This window comes from Dipodomys merriami, unplaced genomic scaffold (assembly GCF_024711535.1).
Source record: "Dipodomys merriami isolate MVZ:Mamm:240054 unplaced genomic scaffold, mDipMer1.0.p SCAF_56, whole genome shotgun sequence".
Lineage (NCBI taxonomy): Eukaryota > Metazoa > Chordata > Mammalia > Rodentia > Heteromyidae > Dipodomys > Dipodomys merriami.
The window spans coordinates 8,521,589-8,538,864 of NW_027206135.1; the positions used below are offsets into that span (position 1 = coordinate 8,521,589).

Consider the following 17,276-nt stretch of genomic DNA (forward strand, 5'->3'; position numbering starts at 1 on the left):
GGTACGAAGTGTCTGTAGGGGCTCAAAGCACATGGACTCGGCCACAGTTGGTAGAACCTGGACTCTACCACAGCTGGTTTGACATGGAGTCTACCACAGCTGGTAGATCATTGGTGGCAGGGGCCCAGTCCCAGGAGATCCCAGCCCTTCCCAGGCCAGCTCTCAAGCCAGGCCTTCTCCACCAAGTTCGGATCCCTTCTTCCCCTTACCAGAGCTCCACCTGGGCCAGGAAGATGAAAGGCCCCAGCTGGAGGCTCCTTGCCACCAGAGCTGGGTCCTCAGGGCTGCCATCAAAGCTTGTCGCCCGGATGGTGACCCCTGCCTCAGCCCCATACATGCTGGCTCTGGTGGCTGACTTTGTAGACTATAAAGTGAGGCAGAGGGTTATGTCTGTGGAGCTGGGCCTGAGGAGGGTCCAGAAGCTGACCTGCTGCATCAAGCCATGGAGGCTGCTGGAGATGAATCTGAGACCCACTTCCCACACTCCTTCTCTGTTCTGGCAGCTCAGCTGCATGGGACCTCAGACTCAGCCCAGCAACTTCACCCAGGTCTCTGATGAACTATTCCAAGGGAGCCCAATTGGGACAGGAGTGGATGATGGCATACCTAGACACATGCCTGGCCGACTGGATCCACAGCAGGGCAGACTGGGCAGAGTTCACAGCTCTATACGGGATGCGGCACTGGAGGAGGCCCGGAGTCTGTAGGAGGAGCACTGGGCATCAGTGAGGACCTTGCTGACTGGGGCTATGGCACTGAGGACCATGGTTACTAACCTTAGCAGCCCTTTTTGGTAGCAAGTCAGAGAAAGTGTGGGGCCAGGTGTGGCTAGGTGTGGCTGAGGAGGGAGGGGGGCAAGAGAGGAAGGACAGAACAAAGAATGCCTTTGGAACGAGGTGGGGTGGGAGAGGAGGAATGAATGGTCATGGAGCAGAGAAGGGCAGGGGAAGGAAGGTCATGCATGAGGGAGTCAGGCAGATGTCTGGAAGAGTGAGCAGGAGATATTGGGGAATGTTTTAAGAAGGTGAGAGTCTAGGAGACCCAACCATTCCAGGAATTGGGAGGGAGGAAGTGGGAATGATCTATAGCATGTTCTGTAGGATGAGCATAGGAAACCACTTGACGCTGGCTTTACAACTCCAAGGAAGGTGGACTTGCATGAGGAATTGTGCCCCATTGGCTGAGTGGAATTTGGCACCCCAGAAGGTGCATCCCTTTGGAATGAAACCTTGGTAATGAGGTGACTGGGAGAGGTGGCCATGGCTGAGGGCTGCTTGGTTGTGTGTGCATGTGCACGTGTGCTCCTCTGCATGCTGGACTGCTTGTCTAATCTGGTGATGGTAAGATTCTTCACGGAGAAAACATTCCCTCTTGCAATGTCAAGAACAAGAAGGGATAGGCCTTTGCCCTTTCTCTCTGCACAAAGTCACTGGCAGGGCTTTGGAGAAAGCAGCTGCTCTGAAACTGGCCTTGTTCCTCCTCATCCCCTCTATGCATCTTGAACTGGCTGCTGCCTCCTGCGCTGATTGAGGGCAGGGCTGTGGAGCCTGGCTGGGTGGATGCTTTGGTAGCTGAACCTGCCTGCTACCCTTCCCTCCCACTGGGGCACAATGGTTCCTAAAATGTTGCCTATTTGGGGGACCTCTGCACCTACACTGAAACTCTAAATTGGGGCTCTGATTTTTCCTTTTGTGGGTGTTAAACTCAAAACTCTAAATTGGGGTTTTAGTTTTCCTTTCCTGGGTATGGGCATAAATGCTCATCTAGAATATAGTCTGGGTCCTGCATTGTCTCAGTGAGATTTTTGATGTGCTGGGAGGAAAATCCAAGCTCTGAGTCCCATGGTGTGATGGTGACAGGTATTCCATTACTGGCTTTGGGGTGGGTTTTGGTGCTGCTTTATCAGGGGCCAAGTGTGTGAGTTCTAGAATACCTAGAAGCATTTTTATATTTCCTTTGAAGCCTCCTTGTTTGCATTTACATTATTAGTCTCTATTTCAGAGTAACTTTAGGCCACAACAGTCCTCTAGAACAAATACAGATTATAACTTTCTCTCTAGAGGTAAAAATTCATTCCAAACACAGGCCCTGTGTCAGACCTCATTGCTGAACTTTCCAAGGTGCTCAAATTGCTGCTCTCCAACGGCAATTTCCTTCACAGTGCTCTAGAACCCTGCCATGGTCCTGAGCACTCATCAGTTTAGCCAGACCACCGTTGACTGCTTGGGGATTTTTCCCTTGGTCCTAGAATGTGGCATCCTAGTCATGCTTGCTTGAATGTGGGACCAAATTGGCCTCAGGTGTTTAGTCCACACTTTTGTTTTTGAGAGAGGGCTGCAATTTTTAATGGTATTTATGGGAGGTGGTTAAACTACATGAGCCACATGATCTGTTATTGAGTGTGCTGAACCATAAACTCAGAGCCTATCTATGGCAAGCAGTTGGGGTAAGGGGGAAGGAACCTCTGACTTGATCAGGACAAACTAGGCCAGTGGTTTTCAAACTGCTTGGCAAAGCATCAAAGTATTTTAGGGGTTGAGCCTCTGGAGTCCTTGGGGAGGTAAAGGGATGGGAGTTGGGAGAGGTGAGCAGACTGGGCAACTCACCCTTAACCAGAACAGCTCCCCTTGTAGCTGTGTTTCATATTGGGGTTCAGGGTAACATTTCATTTGCATGAAGGGGTTTGCTGCTGAAACACCTTGGAAAACCACTGAATAAGTCATCAGCGCCCCCAGGTCCAGAGCAGATGCTTCATCAACCCTCCACCACAGGACAACAATCCAATTAGTATTCCTGGGGGACTTCAGAAGTGAGGAGAAACAGGGACCAGGCTGAGGTTACTGAAATTCCTCTTTTGAGACCTTCACACCTGAGTGGAAGAAGAGGCTATATTCTGGAAGAGGAATGGGCTTAGTCTGTATTCCAAGAAGCATAGCTTAGGTGGGACCACAGTGGACAGTTTTGATCTGTTCTACCCTTAATGTGAGGGGCAATGGAAACCCCAGAGACTCTTCTTCCAGGGAACACTAGAGACTCTCTTTAAAAGCAAGAATTTCTAGGCCAAGAAGTCTGAGTATGGCTCCCAGGTCTTTTTTTTTTTTTGGGGGGGGGGGGGGAGTTCCATTCTGAGGCCTGAACTCTGGGCCTGGGCGCTGTCCCTCAGCTCTTCAGCACAAGGCTAGAGCTCTACCACTTGACCTACAGCGCCACTTATGGCTTTATTCTTTTTTTTTATGTGGTGCTGAGGAAACGAACCCAGGGCCTCAGGCATGCAAGGCAAGTGCTCTACCACTGAGCCACCTTCCCAGCCCCTGGCTTGCAATTTTAAAATCCATTTCATTTTTATTAGCTGAGGGAAATAAATGTAATGACCATTTTTAAAGATTAAATAGATAGAGAAGATGTTTCTTGCTCTCCTGAACCCAAAGGGACAAATAGCAACTTTGCTTAGGCCAAGAAAGGAACAACTCAGCCTTGCAATTATTAATCCCACTCCCCACTCTTTCTAGGGCATACATACACTAGTTTACTTTTTAAATCATAAAATGGCAGAAGATTTGGTTAGTTTAGAAGAAAAGAAAAGCTCTATAAGATAAATTTATGTTCCTGTATTTTTATTTAATAATTTATAAATACCAAGATCATTGTTCTTTTATTTTTGTGTAATATGTAATGATGATATTAAACAAGAAATAAAGCCCAGAAATTTAATGAGCAAAAATCTGACCATAAAATTTAACTTTCCTGACAAAATATTTCCCAACAAAAAGACCTAACAAGTGAACTCATTCAATTCTTCACAAACACAGCCATGGTACCCCACACTCTGGAGATTAAGCAGACAGGAAATATATCTCAACTCATCTTATGAAGTCAAAATCTCATTCATACCAATATGTAACAAGGATAAGGCTAGAAACAAATACAGGTAGTTGAAAAACCGGAACCAAGTATTCTCAAACTAAATCCAAATGCATACATTCTCAACAAGCAGGAAAGATGAAACCATATATTTTGTTTTGCCATATGGGCAATCACTCATTGTAACATATATTAAGAGAAAAAATGATATGAAGCACATGATTTCCTGCCAAAACAATAATTATTTACATAACAAAACTGTCTCTTGAGTCCACAGGTTTCTCGGCGTCTTGGTACTTATTCCAAACGACAGAGAAGAAAGGTTGGGAGCTCATGGAATATCGTCATATGACCTGTAAAGAACATAAGTTTTAAAATATATATATAAGAGATATGAACACAGTCATATAACAGCATTCTTCACAGAACCCAATGGAAGAAGCGGCTCAAGTGCTCCTTATGGTATTTAGACATGCAGTGGAAAGGACCCAGCCTGAAGAAGAAAGGTAACTGACCTAGCTGCCATAGAGATATATTCTGACAACAGATGGCTAAGAGTAAGAGGCCAGTCACAGGATGAATACCGTGTAATGCCAATCACATCCATAGAAAGCCAAAGTACAGGAGTCACTATCCCAGGGCCTGGGGAAGGGGGGAAGGAAACATGGCTTCAAATGTGAGGACAGTTTCACATTGCAATGAGAACAAATAAAACAGCATCAATGTACTTAATATCGTTAGAAGCACTAATGATGGTAAAAGTTCTATGTTAGATGTATTTTGCCAAAATTCTTTAAATTACCTCTCCCCAGGGATCAAGGTTAAGAGGAAACTCTTGGTAGAAAGAGGACAAGTAATGGGCTATTAGTAGATGAGAGACCAAAAAGTATGGAACAGACAGAAAAGAAGGGTTAAAAAAAACTCACCAGCGCTTCCAAAACCACAGTGTAAGGCACAGCAAAAGGATCAAGCAAGGCACTATTACTGCAGCAATGATTAAACCAACAGACACAGAGTATCCTGTGGATTGGAAGAGTAATCAATTGTCACTTCTAATGACACTTGCTCCATTACCTGGACTTCCTTTGCCTAGCTAACCATCCTCCTATCATCCCAATTTTGGGGGGAGTCTGAGGTTAACAACTTTACTGAGATAAAGTTGAAAGATAGGATGTTGTCACTACTGGACTTTGAACTCAGACTCTAACAATCTCCCTTAGCTTTTCTTGGTCCACATTGGAGCTCTACCACTCCCTCTACATCTCCACTTTTGACTTTTGTCTGGTTAACTAGACATGAGAACCCCAGGGATTTGTCTGCCTGGGATGTCTTTAAACCTCGATCCACAGAGATCAGCCTCCCAAGGACCTAGGATTACACACATGAGCCACTATCACCCAGGTAAGAACTGCATCTATTTAAGGGTGGACAATTTACTGAGTGTGAACACATGCAAACATACATATTACCATCACCACTTTTGAGACAGTGTCTCCCTATATACTCTAATTTGGCCATTAAATTGTCATGCTGTGTCTCAAACTCACTAGTGCTGAGATTACAAGGAAATGCTCTCATGCCCATGTCAGTATCTTTCTAAATGTCCTTGGATCATCTTCTTCCTTATACCTGCCCATCCTGCCTGCCCCCTGTCCCCCTCCTCCCACCAAATGTCTTCTAGCCCTTCCTCCTCACCATTCCCTGTTCCTCACACACCCTCTCCCTCTTTGCTTTAGAGCCACCTGCTCCCACTCCCAGCCAGAACTCCAGCTCTCTCTCACCCCAGTAGAGGACGATGGCCCGTCCCCCTAGACTGCTGTGCTTCACATGGCAGCTCAGGCCCTTCGCCTCCTCAGCTTTCACATCCAGGGTTGCTCGCAGATACCACGTCTCATCAGCATAGGGCAAGAAACCATCTCTCTGGGTGTCCAGCTGCTCCTGCTCACCTCGCATCCACATCACCCACACAGGCTTTGGGTAGAAGCCAGAGACATGACACACCAGCCGCAGATGGCCAGGCCCAGTCCTGGGGCCACTGGACAGCCAGGCTTCAGGCTTCACTGGAGCAGGAAGAGGCAGAGACAATATTAGAAAATAACTCTAACCTGGGGCATATGGACTTCAAAGTCACATGTTTGGACATTTACCCTCCACTTCCTTGATAACAAAATCAATGACTGATGGAATCCCACTCTTTCTTCTAACCTCTACAATTTGTTATAGCATGCAACTATGCACTGTTTGTATAAAAATAGGAGAAAAAGAAAAATGGTATACATCTTTATTGAGGATTTATTTTCAATGCAAAATTTAAACATTGTAATTAATTGAAATCATTTTTCTACTGTCAAATATGTACCTTTCCTTCATGCTGGTATTCAACATCATGAAAATGGCAATACTTCCCAAGGCTATCTACAAATTCAATGTCATACCTATCAATATTCCAACCTCATTCTTCAAGAAAATAGAAGAGACAATCCAAAAAAACAATGAAAGACCCCGAATAGCAAAAACAGTGCTGGAGGAATATCAATACCACATTTCAAACTCTGCTACAAAGCCATAGTAATCAAAACAGCTTGGTACTGGCACAAGAACAGACCTCAGGACCAATGGAATAGAACTCAAAACCCAGAAATGAACCCACAGACCTATGGCCATCTAATCTTCAATAAGGGAGATAAAAAAAAAATAGAATGGAAGAGAGACAGCCTCTTCAGCAAATAGTCCAGGCAAAATTGGTTACTCACCTGTAGAAAACTAAAGCTAAATCCCTATATATTACCCTGCACCAGAATCAACTCCAAATGTATCAAAGACCTCAGAGTCAATGCAGATACCCTGAAAACATTACAGGACAGAATAGGAGAAACCCTAGGTCTCCTTGGCACAGGCCGAAATCTTCTTCATAGAGACCCAGAAACACAACAAATCAAAGAAAGATTGGACAAATGGGATTGCATCAAGTTGCAGAGCATCGGCATGGCAAAGGACATAGCTAGCAAGATCAATAGAAAGCCCACAGATTGGGAGAAGAACTTCAATAGCCATACAACAGACAAAGGTCTCATAGTTAAAAAATACCTGGAACTCAAAAAAGTAAATCCCCCAACAACAAATCCTCAAAGAAAGAACTGCCCAATAATTAAGTGGGCTAAAGACTTAAAGAGAAACTACTCTGAAGAGGAAAGAAGGATGGCCAATAGACACATGAAAAAAATGCTCAACCTCCCTAGCCATAAAAGAAATGCAAATCAAAACAACACTGAGATACCACCTCACCCCAGTTAGAATGGCCTATACTCAAGAACTCTAACAACAACAGATGCTGGAGGGGATGTGGACAGAAGGGAACACTACTGCATTGTTGGTGGGAGTGTAAACTTGTATGGAGGTGTCTTAGAAGTCTCCAGCCATAGCTCCCCTATGACCCAGAAATCCCACTTTTGGGCATTTACCGGAATAATCACAAACAAGACCATATTAAAGCTACCAGCACTACTATGTTTATCGCAACATTATTTACCATAGTTATGATATGGAACCAATCCAGATGCCCCTCCATAGATAAATGGATCAAGAAAATGTGGTATATATACACAATGGAATTCTATGCCTCCATCAGAAAGAATGACATTGCCACATTTGTTAGCAAATGGAAAGTCCTGGAAAAAATTATATTAAGTGAATTAAGCCAGGCCCAAAGAAACATAGGTCCCATGGTTTCCCTCATTTTCAATACAAGCAGAAAAGTTAAGATAAGTTGATGTTAGGTGAAATGAACCCCAAGATTAGGACTCAAATGATTTTTCTTTCTTGCTATTGTTTCTTACATATTTATAAGATGATTTCTTTGTTGCTTTGTATGTCCCTCCCCCAAGGTATAACCCCTGTTTTCACTGTATTTGATATTGGTATAATTTGTGGAGTGGAAGGGAAAAAAACAAAAGTTTTAAATAGGGATACATGTAGACCCATTGAAACAATGAGATGTACAAGACATTATGCCAAAAAACGAACTGTACAACTTTGGGGTGGGCAGAGGTGGAGGGGTAGCAGGGATGGTAAAGGGAAACGAAGGAAGAGTTTATGGGAAGGGGAAACAAAGGAGGAGTCAACAATTATTGATAAGAAATGTACTCATTACCTTGCCCATGTAATTGTAACCCCCCTATATGGTATTTTTACAATAAAAAAAAAATTTAAGAATGCTTGATAATAAATGTACTCATTATCTTGCTAGTGTAATTATAACCCCTCTGTATGGTATTTTCAAGATAAAATAAACTTATTAATAAAAAAGAGTCTAAAAAGATGTTTTGCTAAAAGAAAAATTACACATACTTACATATTTTTCATTTTATTTCTTGTTTTCTTTTTCTTTTTTTTTTTTTTTTTTTTTTTGGTCCGGTCGTGGGGCCTGAACTCTGGGCCTGGGCGCTGTCCCTCAGCTCTTCAGCTCAAGGCTAGTGCTCTACTACTTGAGCCACAGTGCCACCTCCAGATTTTTTCTTTTGCTTATGTGGTGCTGAGGAATCGAACCCAGGGTCTCAGGCATGCAAGGCAAGTGCTCTATCACTGAGCCACCTTCCCAGCCCTCATGCTTTCTTTAAAGAGGTATTCTCTTCATCATTAATAGAGTTGTTTCTGGGAGGGCCTTTCATATCTGGTCAATGTCATAATATTATTTGGTATTTTTACTTGGAATAAATTAATTTTATGATGCTCTTTAAGTTTAAGGAAGGTGGTCCAAAGGAAAACAGAGCAGGACAAACCTTGCTTCTCCAGATCCTCCTTTCCCGCTTCAAGAAGGCTCAAGAGATATCCAGGGCAGGTTTTATAGAGGAGAGTGTCCATGATTTCCAAGATACCTTTGTACTGGTGGATGAAAGTGCAGAATTTCTGAGCTCTTCTGCCACCTTCTGGTGCAGGTACACAGGAGTGATTCTTGATATACAGGAAATCCATTTTTCCTAATGCTCCTGTCAGGAAGCTTAGGATGGCTCCCCCAGAATGCAGCTCACAGCCTGCTGTGCCCTGGATCTCAAAGGGATCTAAGGAGGAGGAACACAGATAAAAAGTTCAGCTACTAAACAGCAAACTAGAAATAAAGACTGTGGAAAGGGTTCAGGACTTCAGATTTGATGAGCATATATTTCAGGGGTATAAAATGATGCGCTGAAACTATTAGAACACTTAGAGGCTCTCAGATAGAGGAGCATTAAGAAGGGGCAAGCATGCCATGGATGGGCCATAGTAGGGTGTGTGATGGTGGAAAGGAGATAGAACAGGTGGGTTGAGGATCAGGGAGTTGCAGTCAAAATTTCAGCAACCTGGGGCTGGTAAGGTGGCTCAGTGGTAGAGTATTTGCCTGGCATGCATGAGACACTTGGTTCGATTCCTCAGCACACATAAGTTAAAAAAAAAGCCCTAACTGGTGCTGTGGCTCAAGTTTTAGAGCCCTAGCCTTGAGCTGAAGTGCAGAGAGACAGCGCCCAGGCTCAGAGTTCAAGCCTGGTAATCAACAACAACAAAAAAAAAAATTCAGCATCCTGAGAGAAATAGGATACTCACTTAGGGAGGACCAATCAGGAAGGATAAAGTCACCAAAATTGAATAAGAAGAAGTCACATTTTAGGGCATTCAGGCACAGGGAAGGAAAGTCAGTACAAGTTTCTTACAAGAAAAACAATGCCATGGTCACAAAGAAATTGATTGCCTCCATCAGAGACCAAAGGAAAAGCAGCCAGATCTGAGTACTTCAAAGAGATGTAGAGATTGCTCTAGAGAAAGGTGTGCAGGCAAATAGGGGTGGGGAGAGGGATTCAGGGCAGGGGAGAGAAGTAGGAAAGGCAAGAGTGCTCACATTGCAACTGGAAATCACTGGCATGTTTTTGCACTTCCTCAATGAATGTGAAGCAGTACACTCGGAATATCTCCACAAGCTCTTTCATTTCAGCATCGGTGAAATTCCCCTTGGACCAAGGCTTTAGAAATATGGGAGTGGCTGACTCACGGTCCCAGCCATGAATCTGCAAATCATCCAGCCAACATGAAAATTGAGTTTCTGCCCATGTGCTATTGGCAAATGATGAGATCTGAATGCAGTGCAGACGGCTTGGCTCCTGGAAGGCTGTCAATAAAGGAGAGAAACATGTAAAGAAAGGAAGGAATGGGATGGAGGAGGGATGAAAGCATGGACACTGAGAAGATGTGAAAACACAAACTCAGAATCTGTACAACCCATGAGCATTGTCTCTTTAAGAGCCTTGAGCCTCAGGCTTCAGCCCCAACTTCCAGAATGGTCAAGACACTGGAGACAGGAGGCCTCAGAGCCTGTTGACCAAGCTCAGCAGCCTGTTTTTATCCAGACTCTCCGCACAGGGCAGGCTGCTACCCCAATTGCTCTTACCATCCTGATGGTCCCCAGCTGGGAAGAGCACAGCTAGCAACACAAGTGGCAGGAGCAGCATCTCCCAGAGAGGACCTCAGGAGCTCAGGGCTCTGCTTGATGTCTGATTTTGCAATGCTGCTGCTCAGGACTCGGTACAGACTTCCTGTCTCTCCCACCTGAAAACTCTCTTCATAGAACTTGCAGATCAGAGAGGGAAATGTGTCCTTCTTGCACAGCCTGCCTTCTCCACTCCAGATTTCACTTCCCTCTTCCTTCCTTGGCCTGCAGCTTCTCTCCATGACTCCACGTTCATCAGATGACCTCAAAGAAATTCCCCTTGTCACAATACAAGCTTCTCAACCTCTCTAAGCTTCGATGTCATATCTGTACATACAGGGGAATACACAACAGTTGCTCAGCTTCATGAACATCTGAACCCTGGAAGGAGTTTTTGGTTAATGCACCCAGTTCATCCTCCATCCTCCCACTGTTCTGTCTTCTCCCTTAATGTCATGACTCTTTTCCTACTGTTGTCCACAGCTTCATTCCCTGTTTTATTTCCTGGTCTTGATTCCCTAATCTCATATTCTTAGTCCTGGGTTCCAGTTTTCATATCTTCTCTTCTACTTTATTAAACTTTCCAGAATTTTCCAATAAAACAGTAAAAATAAAAAATAAACCATTTGGCAAGGACCCAGTGGAAAAAGCAGCAACTCACAACTGAAAAGACAGCAGAAAAACCTTATTTTCTTTATTTGTTAACCAAGCTGCCAAATATAAAGAATAAATATATCTGTGAACTTGAAACATTTAAATACAAAATTTTTAATATCCACAATTAAAGAAAGTAAGATGATGATTTTAAAAACAGATAAATACCTCAAAATTTGTTCAAACAAATATATTTATGTTAGTTTTAGTTTTAGACTCAGGGTCTGGCACTATCCGTGAATTCTTTGGCTCACTGCACTCTAACACTTTAACCACAGCTCTACTTCTGGTTTGCTGGCAGTTATTGGACATAAGAGTCTCACTGACTTTCTTATTCAGGCTGGCTTCGAACCCCAATACTCAGATTTCAGGTTCCTGAATAGTTAGGATTAGAGCTGTGAGCCACCAGCTCTTGGACCATGAGATGCTTTGAGGGTGTTTTGATTATCTTGTAGACAAGAACTAATATGTATTACTCAATGTATATTTTATTTGTGAATACTTTGCCTATTTTCCCTGTTTTGTTCTGCCTGTCTATGCACAGACACATGCATCTCAATGGGATGTAGATAAAGCTGTTTATTAAAACTGATCAGAAGTGAAGTACCATATATAATATTCTAGTATCTTTTCCTTTGAAACTAATGCTTTTATTTCATATTTTCCAAGTCCTTGTTGTTTTCACATGAATTCTAGTAGCCTAATGTTTTAATAAAAATGGAACCAAAACATCCAGCACATCCATAACATATACTTTTTTGCTTTAAATGTAAAATATAAATGCTTATGCCATACATATGAACTGTACTGGCATGCTAGTGGAAATATCCTAATGTTTTAAAGAATAATTTTAGCAGTGACAGGTATTGAAAATGTATTTTAAGTTGGGCACCATTGATTCACACCTGTAATCCTAGCTTCTCAGGAAGCTGAGATCTGAAGATTGGAGTTCAATGTTACTCAGTGCAGGAAAGTCAATGAGATTCTTTTTTCATCTTCTATGTATCTCTTTATTGTCAAGTTGATGTACAGAGGGATTACAGTTACATAAGTAAGGTAATAAGTACATTTCCTGTCAAACTTGTTACCTCTTCCCTCATTTTTCTCCTATTTTCTCTCTCCTAACACCCTCTGCAAGTTACACAGGTCATTTCAAGCATGTTGTCTTCTGAGTGTCACTGTCGCATTCGTTCCCTTCTGTCCTTTTGTCTCACCATTCTGTTGTTCCCTACCCTTCCTTAATTCAGATAAACATATATGCAAAACCCAGGGTACCAAAATCAAATACAGTGACAACAGGGGATATACCATAGGGGGAACAACATACAAAAGAAACAAGAAATCACATGGTGCATTAAAAAACAACAACAACAAAGGAAAACCTCTTCTGTCCATGTCTTGGAATTCATTTCACTTAGCATCATCTTACATGGTTATATGTGCATAGCTATTGAGCTATTTTGCTCATCTGCTAAGATTATCCTAGACATATACTAATTGTTGCAAATAAGGGAAACCATGGGACCATGTTTCAGAAAAGGCCTAAAGTGGCACTGTAGTTCAAGTGTAGTGGTAGAAAAAAAAGAATAGTTGTAGAGTGGTGGAGGTGGGAGGGAAAGGATGGTAGGGGAAAAACAAAGGAGAAGGTAACAATGTTTGATAGGAAATGTACTCATTACGTTGCTCATGTAACTGTAACCCCTCTGTACAGTTTTTTACAATAAAAAATATAAAAAGAGTAGTAGTAGACATAGTTACGATATGGAACCAATCCTGATGCACCTCAGTAGATGAATGGATCAGGAAAATGTGGTATGTATATACAATGGATTTCTATGCCTCCATCAGAAAGAATGACACCGCCCCATTTGTTAGGAAATGGAAAGACTTGGAAAAAATACATTAATTGAAGTAAGCTAGACTCAAAGAAACATAGGTCCCATGGTTTCCCTTGTCTGCAATAACTAGTATATGTCTAGGACAAGCAGAAGAGGTCAAAAGCTATGTACATATGACCATACAAGCTGATGCTAAGCGAAATGAACCCCAAGATAGGGACACAAGAGGCTTCATCTTTGTTGCTGTTTGTTTTAATGTACTTATACTTACTGTGTGATTTTTTTTGTTTCTTTGTATGTTCTTCCCCCATGTTACAATCCCTGTTGTCACTGTATTTGATTCCATTGTCCTGCATCTTGTATATAAATTTTTTTCTAATTTGGGGAGGGAAAGGGAAATAACAAAATGCTGAAATAAGGATACAAGATGATCCATTGTACCAATGAGATGTACAGACACTATGTTGGAAACAAACTTTACAACTTTGCTGGGGGCAGGGACGGAAGGGAAGAGTTGGGGAGGTGGGGAGGAAAGGGATGGTAGGGGAAAATAAAGGAGAGGGTAACAATTCTCGATAGGAAATGGACTCATTACCTTGCTCATGTAACTCTAACCCCTCTGTGCAGTATCTTTACAATAAAAATATATATTAAGAAAAAAAAGAAGGTAGTAGTAGAGTGCTAGCCTTGAGCACAGATAGGTTCAAGGATGTCACCCATACCCTGAGTTCAAGGATGAGGACTGGCAAAAAAAAAAAGAAAAGAAAAAGAAAAAACACATTTTAGGTTCTTTATCATGCTGAATTCAAGGTGACTTTACATATATCTTTTGAGACCTGTGTGATTTCATTTTGCCAATCTACTCAGCCTGAAGCAAAAGGAGAAAGGAAATAATTTCTTGATTCCCAAGACACATTGAGAGTCAGGAGCTGATGCTATTGAACACAAGAGGTTTCAGGAGACCAAACACAGGCAAAGCAGCTTCTGGAACTGGCTACCGAAGTGACAAGGAGCTGGGACGATTATGCATTATCTCAAGCCTCTATGTGGAGAACCTGAAATTCTATAAAGGCATCCAAAGATCATTCATCCAAAGAAAAGCAGGTGGCTGCACTCTAGACAAGATAACATTTTCCCAGTATGGATGCTGCTGTGAGTGATGTTGTGGGCAGCAGACAGCTGACAAATGGAAACATGCACTGGAAATGGATGCAACAAAGCAGGTGCAGTTTGGTAACTGATGCTCATAGGCGCTGGTGTGAGCCTTCCACCACAAGTGAGGCCTACATTCAGTAGGTTCAGTTTACACTAGTGCAGGTGAGCAGATTTGGGTCACTGTAATTTCTGTGTAGATATCATCACATTTCAGTTTGTAATCATTGTGAGACAGTGGCATTTGTGCTTCAAAAATTCTCTTCATCGCCTGGTGCAGGTGGTTCATGCCTATAATCCTAGCTACTCAGGAGACTGAGATATGAGGATCATGGTTCAAAGCCAGCCCAGGCAGGAAAGTCTATAAGACTCTTATCTCTAATAAACCACTAAAAAAAAAAAACAGAAATAGTGCTGTAGCTCAAGAGGTAGAGCTTGAGTCTTGAGCTGAACAGCTCAGGGTCAGCGTCCAGGCCCAGTATTCAAGCCCCATGACCAACAAAAAAAATTCTCTTAATCACTTTATTTAGGATCATTAGCATCTAAGAAGCTTTACATGTTTAATATATGTAAGTCCATGTTTGGTCATGGAGATATACTCATAAATCATAAGCACACTGAAGTCCAAGGACATATCCATTACCTCCTAAAGTTTCACCTCATCCTACTTTGTGTGTGTGTTGAGTACTTAACATGAAACCTACCTAGCTAGCAAAATTTAAATGCATATTGAAATCTAGAGAAGGATTAAGGAAAGAAAAGGAAAAGAGGGAGATCAAGAAAAAGGAGAGAAGGAGAAAGAGAAGGAGAAGGAGAAGGAGAAGGGAAGGGAGAAAGAAAAGGAGGAGGAGCAGGAGGAGGACGAGAAGCAAGAAGAGGAGGAGAAGGAGGAGGAGGAGGAAGGAGAAGGGGAAGAGGAAGAGGAAGAAGATGAAGTAGGAGGAGAGGAGGAGAAAGAGGACGAGGAGGAGGAAGAAGAAAAAGAAGAAGGAGGGGAAGAAGAAGAAGAGGAAGAAGAGAAAGAAGGAGGAGGGGGAGGAAGAGAAGGGGGAGGAACAAGCTTCTGCCTACAAGAAGATCAAAGGTCACAAACGTCATACCATTGAAGGAAACTGAAATATTGGTCTGCTGTTCTCTTTCTCTCTTTCTTTCTCTGTCTCTCCCTCCTCCTTCTTCCTTCACTTTACAGCTGCTATAGAATGTCCAGCTTCTGCACAGGTGACAGATATGTGTGTGTGTAGGTCTAGATGTCAGAACTAAACTGATCAAGACTGAGGCCTCAAAAACTATAAGCCAAAATAAAACTTTCCCCTTTTGAAGATGATTATCTAAAGTATTTTTATAAAATAGTAGAAATCAGACTAAGACAAAAGACTTCTAATCATTATTTTTCAAATGAGTGGTTTGTTATTTAAAGCAGAAAATTTGGAACATTATTGTCTACATTACTCATTAGTTAAATGACTGCTGCTCTCATCTGTAGAAAGAGAAAAATAGTAACTGGTCAGCATTCTTATAAAGTGTGTTTATGTCTGCTCTAAAGAGATGCCATTCAAATTATTTTTCTCTTTTATCTTGTTTTCCTATTTCATTCAAATTATTTTTGTTATCCAATTAGCTTTAACAATGTCATGTACTTTTTCATTTTCACACTGGTAATGGCATTTAAGTCACACGAACATTCAATGTGCAATCATTATTATATTATCAGTCATAACAAGTCATTCATAACATATGTTGTGTTTTTGTCTATGGTGTTCACTCTTGGATCAGGATTATGGAAGAGGGAATGTAAAGTCTGATAGACTATAAAGGAGGCTCAAGTGTCTGGCTATTCAATGAAAATTATCAGAAAATTGGAAATAAGTTTCATCTTGATCAACTAATAAAAATGATGGGATCATTTATAAAAGAAAGTGATAGGGGGAGCAAAGTGGTTAATGGAGGAAAGATAATGATCTGCTTTAATTCAATATGGATAAAATATAAGTAGCAAAAACCTCTAGGTGTCTTCTGTGGGTACACTGGAGAATCAGTGCCTAAAGCTTTCTTCCTCATTTGAACAGAAGCCCAAGATGAAGTGCAGCGTATCTTCTTTCATCTGCAGGGAATATTCTCAATTCTATTTCCACCTATCCTGGTCCACTTACAAAAAGCTTTCTTTATTGCCAACTTACCCCATTTTCCAATAGGAATATATCTGAAAGATATTCTCCAAAGCCAGTATCTTTCCAGAAGGAGAACTAGTATGTACTCAGTTATCTTATTCAGGCACCTTGACATTCCCAAAAAATGTCACAGTGCATAAGAGTCATCTTTCTCTAGGAGAGTCCCTGGGTAGTCACCAAAGTAGAACAGAAGAGAAACGCAGAGAAGTAATAAATTGGTATCTCGCCTTGCCACTCACAGTATGGAATACTCCAATGGGATCTCTGGGATCTCCTTTCTCCTTCCTGCGTTCCATGTGTGTGTCTACCTCTTACCACATTTGAAATGGTGATAACCTGTAGGAGCACACTGAGAGTTGGCATTTTACCAACTTGAAACACTGCCAATGATCCACCTGCATCTTTTTCTTTCATTCTTTGCAAGTAGTCACACAAAGGGGTTCAATTCAGCAAACCTTGATCAATGTACCTTGATCGATGTCCTGCTTTTCATCATGTCTTCCAACCCCACCGATCCCCTCAAGTAACCTGGATCTGTTTTCACATAGGTACAATGAATACTGTGACTGCATTTGCCCACCCTTCCACTCCCCATTCTTGTGCTCCTAGCATGCATGTGTGTGCATGCACGCATGTGCGTGCATGCATGCACATGTGCACAATCACACGCACGCACACACACTCACACACACACACAACGTGCTCACAGTTCCTGGATTAATTTTGTTAAATTGCAATTTTGTGGTTGAAATGAGTTACACCATTGGAATCTTCCCTTGCATATACCATACTTTAGTTAATATGTTTGTGTACATGCATATAACCCTGAATATATATATATATATATATATATATATATGTAATTTAGACAGAACTTCCACATGAGAGATAACTTCCTTTGTCTCCCTGAACCGGACTTACTTCACTAAATATAAATTTTCCAGGTCTGTCCATTTCCCAGCAAATGGCATAATGTCGTTCTTCATAATGAATAAAATTGCATGGTAACTACGTCACCTGAATCTCCACTGTGACACCAGCACACTGGAGATCTAGGGCCTTCAGAGACAGACTGATGCCAATAAAAGCTCTTCAATGAGTCGAAATTCAGTGTCTTTTACTCATTGAAACAGATTTGTATATTTACAT

General features: G+C 41.9%; 1 protein-coding gene and 1 pseudogene across 1 annotated transcript; one reads left to right on the forward strand and one right to left on the reverse strand.

Annotated features, from left to right (window-relative positions):
* Nucleotides 1-308: 308 nt before the first annotated feature.
* LOC138812083 (bcl-2-like protein 2 pseudogene) lies at nt 309-797 on the forward strand (annotated as a pseudogene).
* Nucleotides 798-4,034: 3,237 nt separating this feature from the next.
* LOC138812037 (T-cell surface glycoprotein CD1b-like) lies at nt 4,035-10,337 on the reverse strand. The gene is made up of 6 exons (XM_069999979.1): nt 10,277-10,337; nt 9,731-9,997; nt 8,640-8,918; nt 5,643-5,921; nt 4,788-4,881; nt 4,035-4,214 (listed from the first exon to the last, which is right to left on the reverse strand). The coding sequence occupies exons 1-6, from the start codon at nt 10,335-10,337 to the stop codon at nt 4,193-4,195; spliced, it is 1,002 nt and encodes a 333-aa protein (XP_069856080.1). The 3' UTR covers nt 4,035-4,192.
* Between the last annotated feature and the right edge of the window lie 6,939 nt (nt 10,338-17,276).

Bases quoted from the DNA above. Each gene is read 5' to 3' on its own strand.
- LOC138812037 (XM_069999979.1), bottom strand. From the start codon at position 10,337: ATGCTGCTCCTGCCACTTGTGTTGCTAGCTGTGCTCTTCCCAGCTGGG. The intron at 9,998-10,276 runs GTAAGAGCAATT...CTTTATTGACAG, and splicing joins AGCTGGGGACCATCAGGATG to CCTTCCAGGAGCCAAGCCGT. The intron at 4,882-5,642 runs GTGAGAGAGAGC...TCCAATCCACAG, and splicing joins GGCCATCGTCCTCTACTGGG to GATACTCTGTGTCTGTTGGT.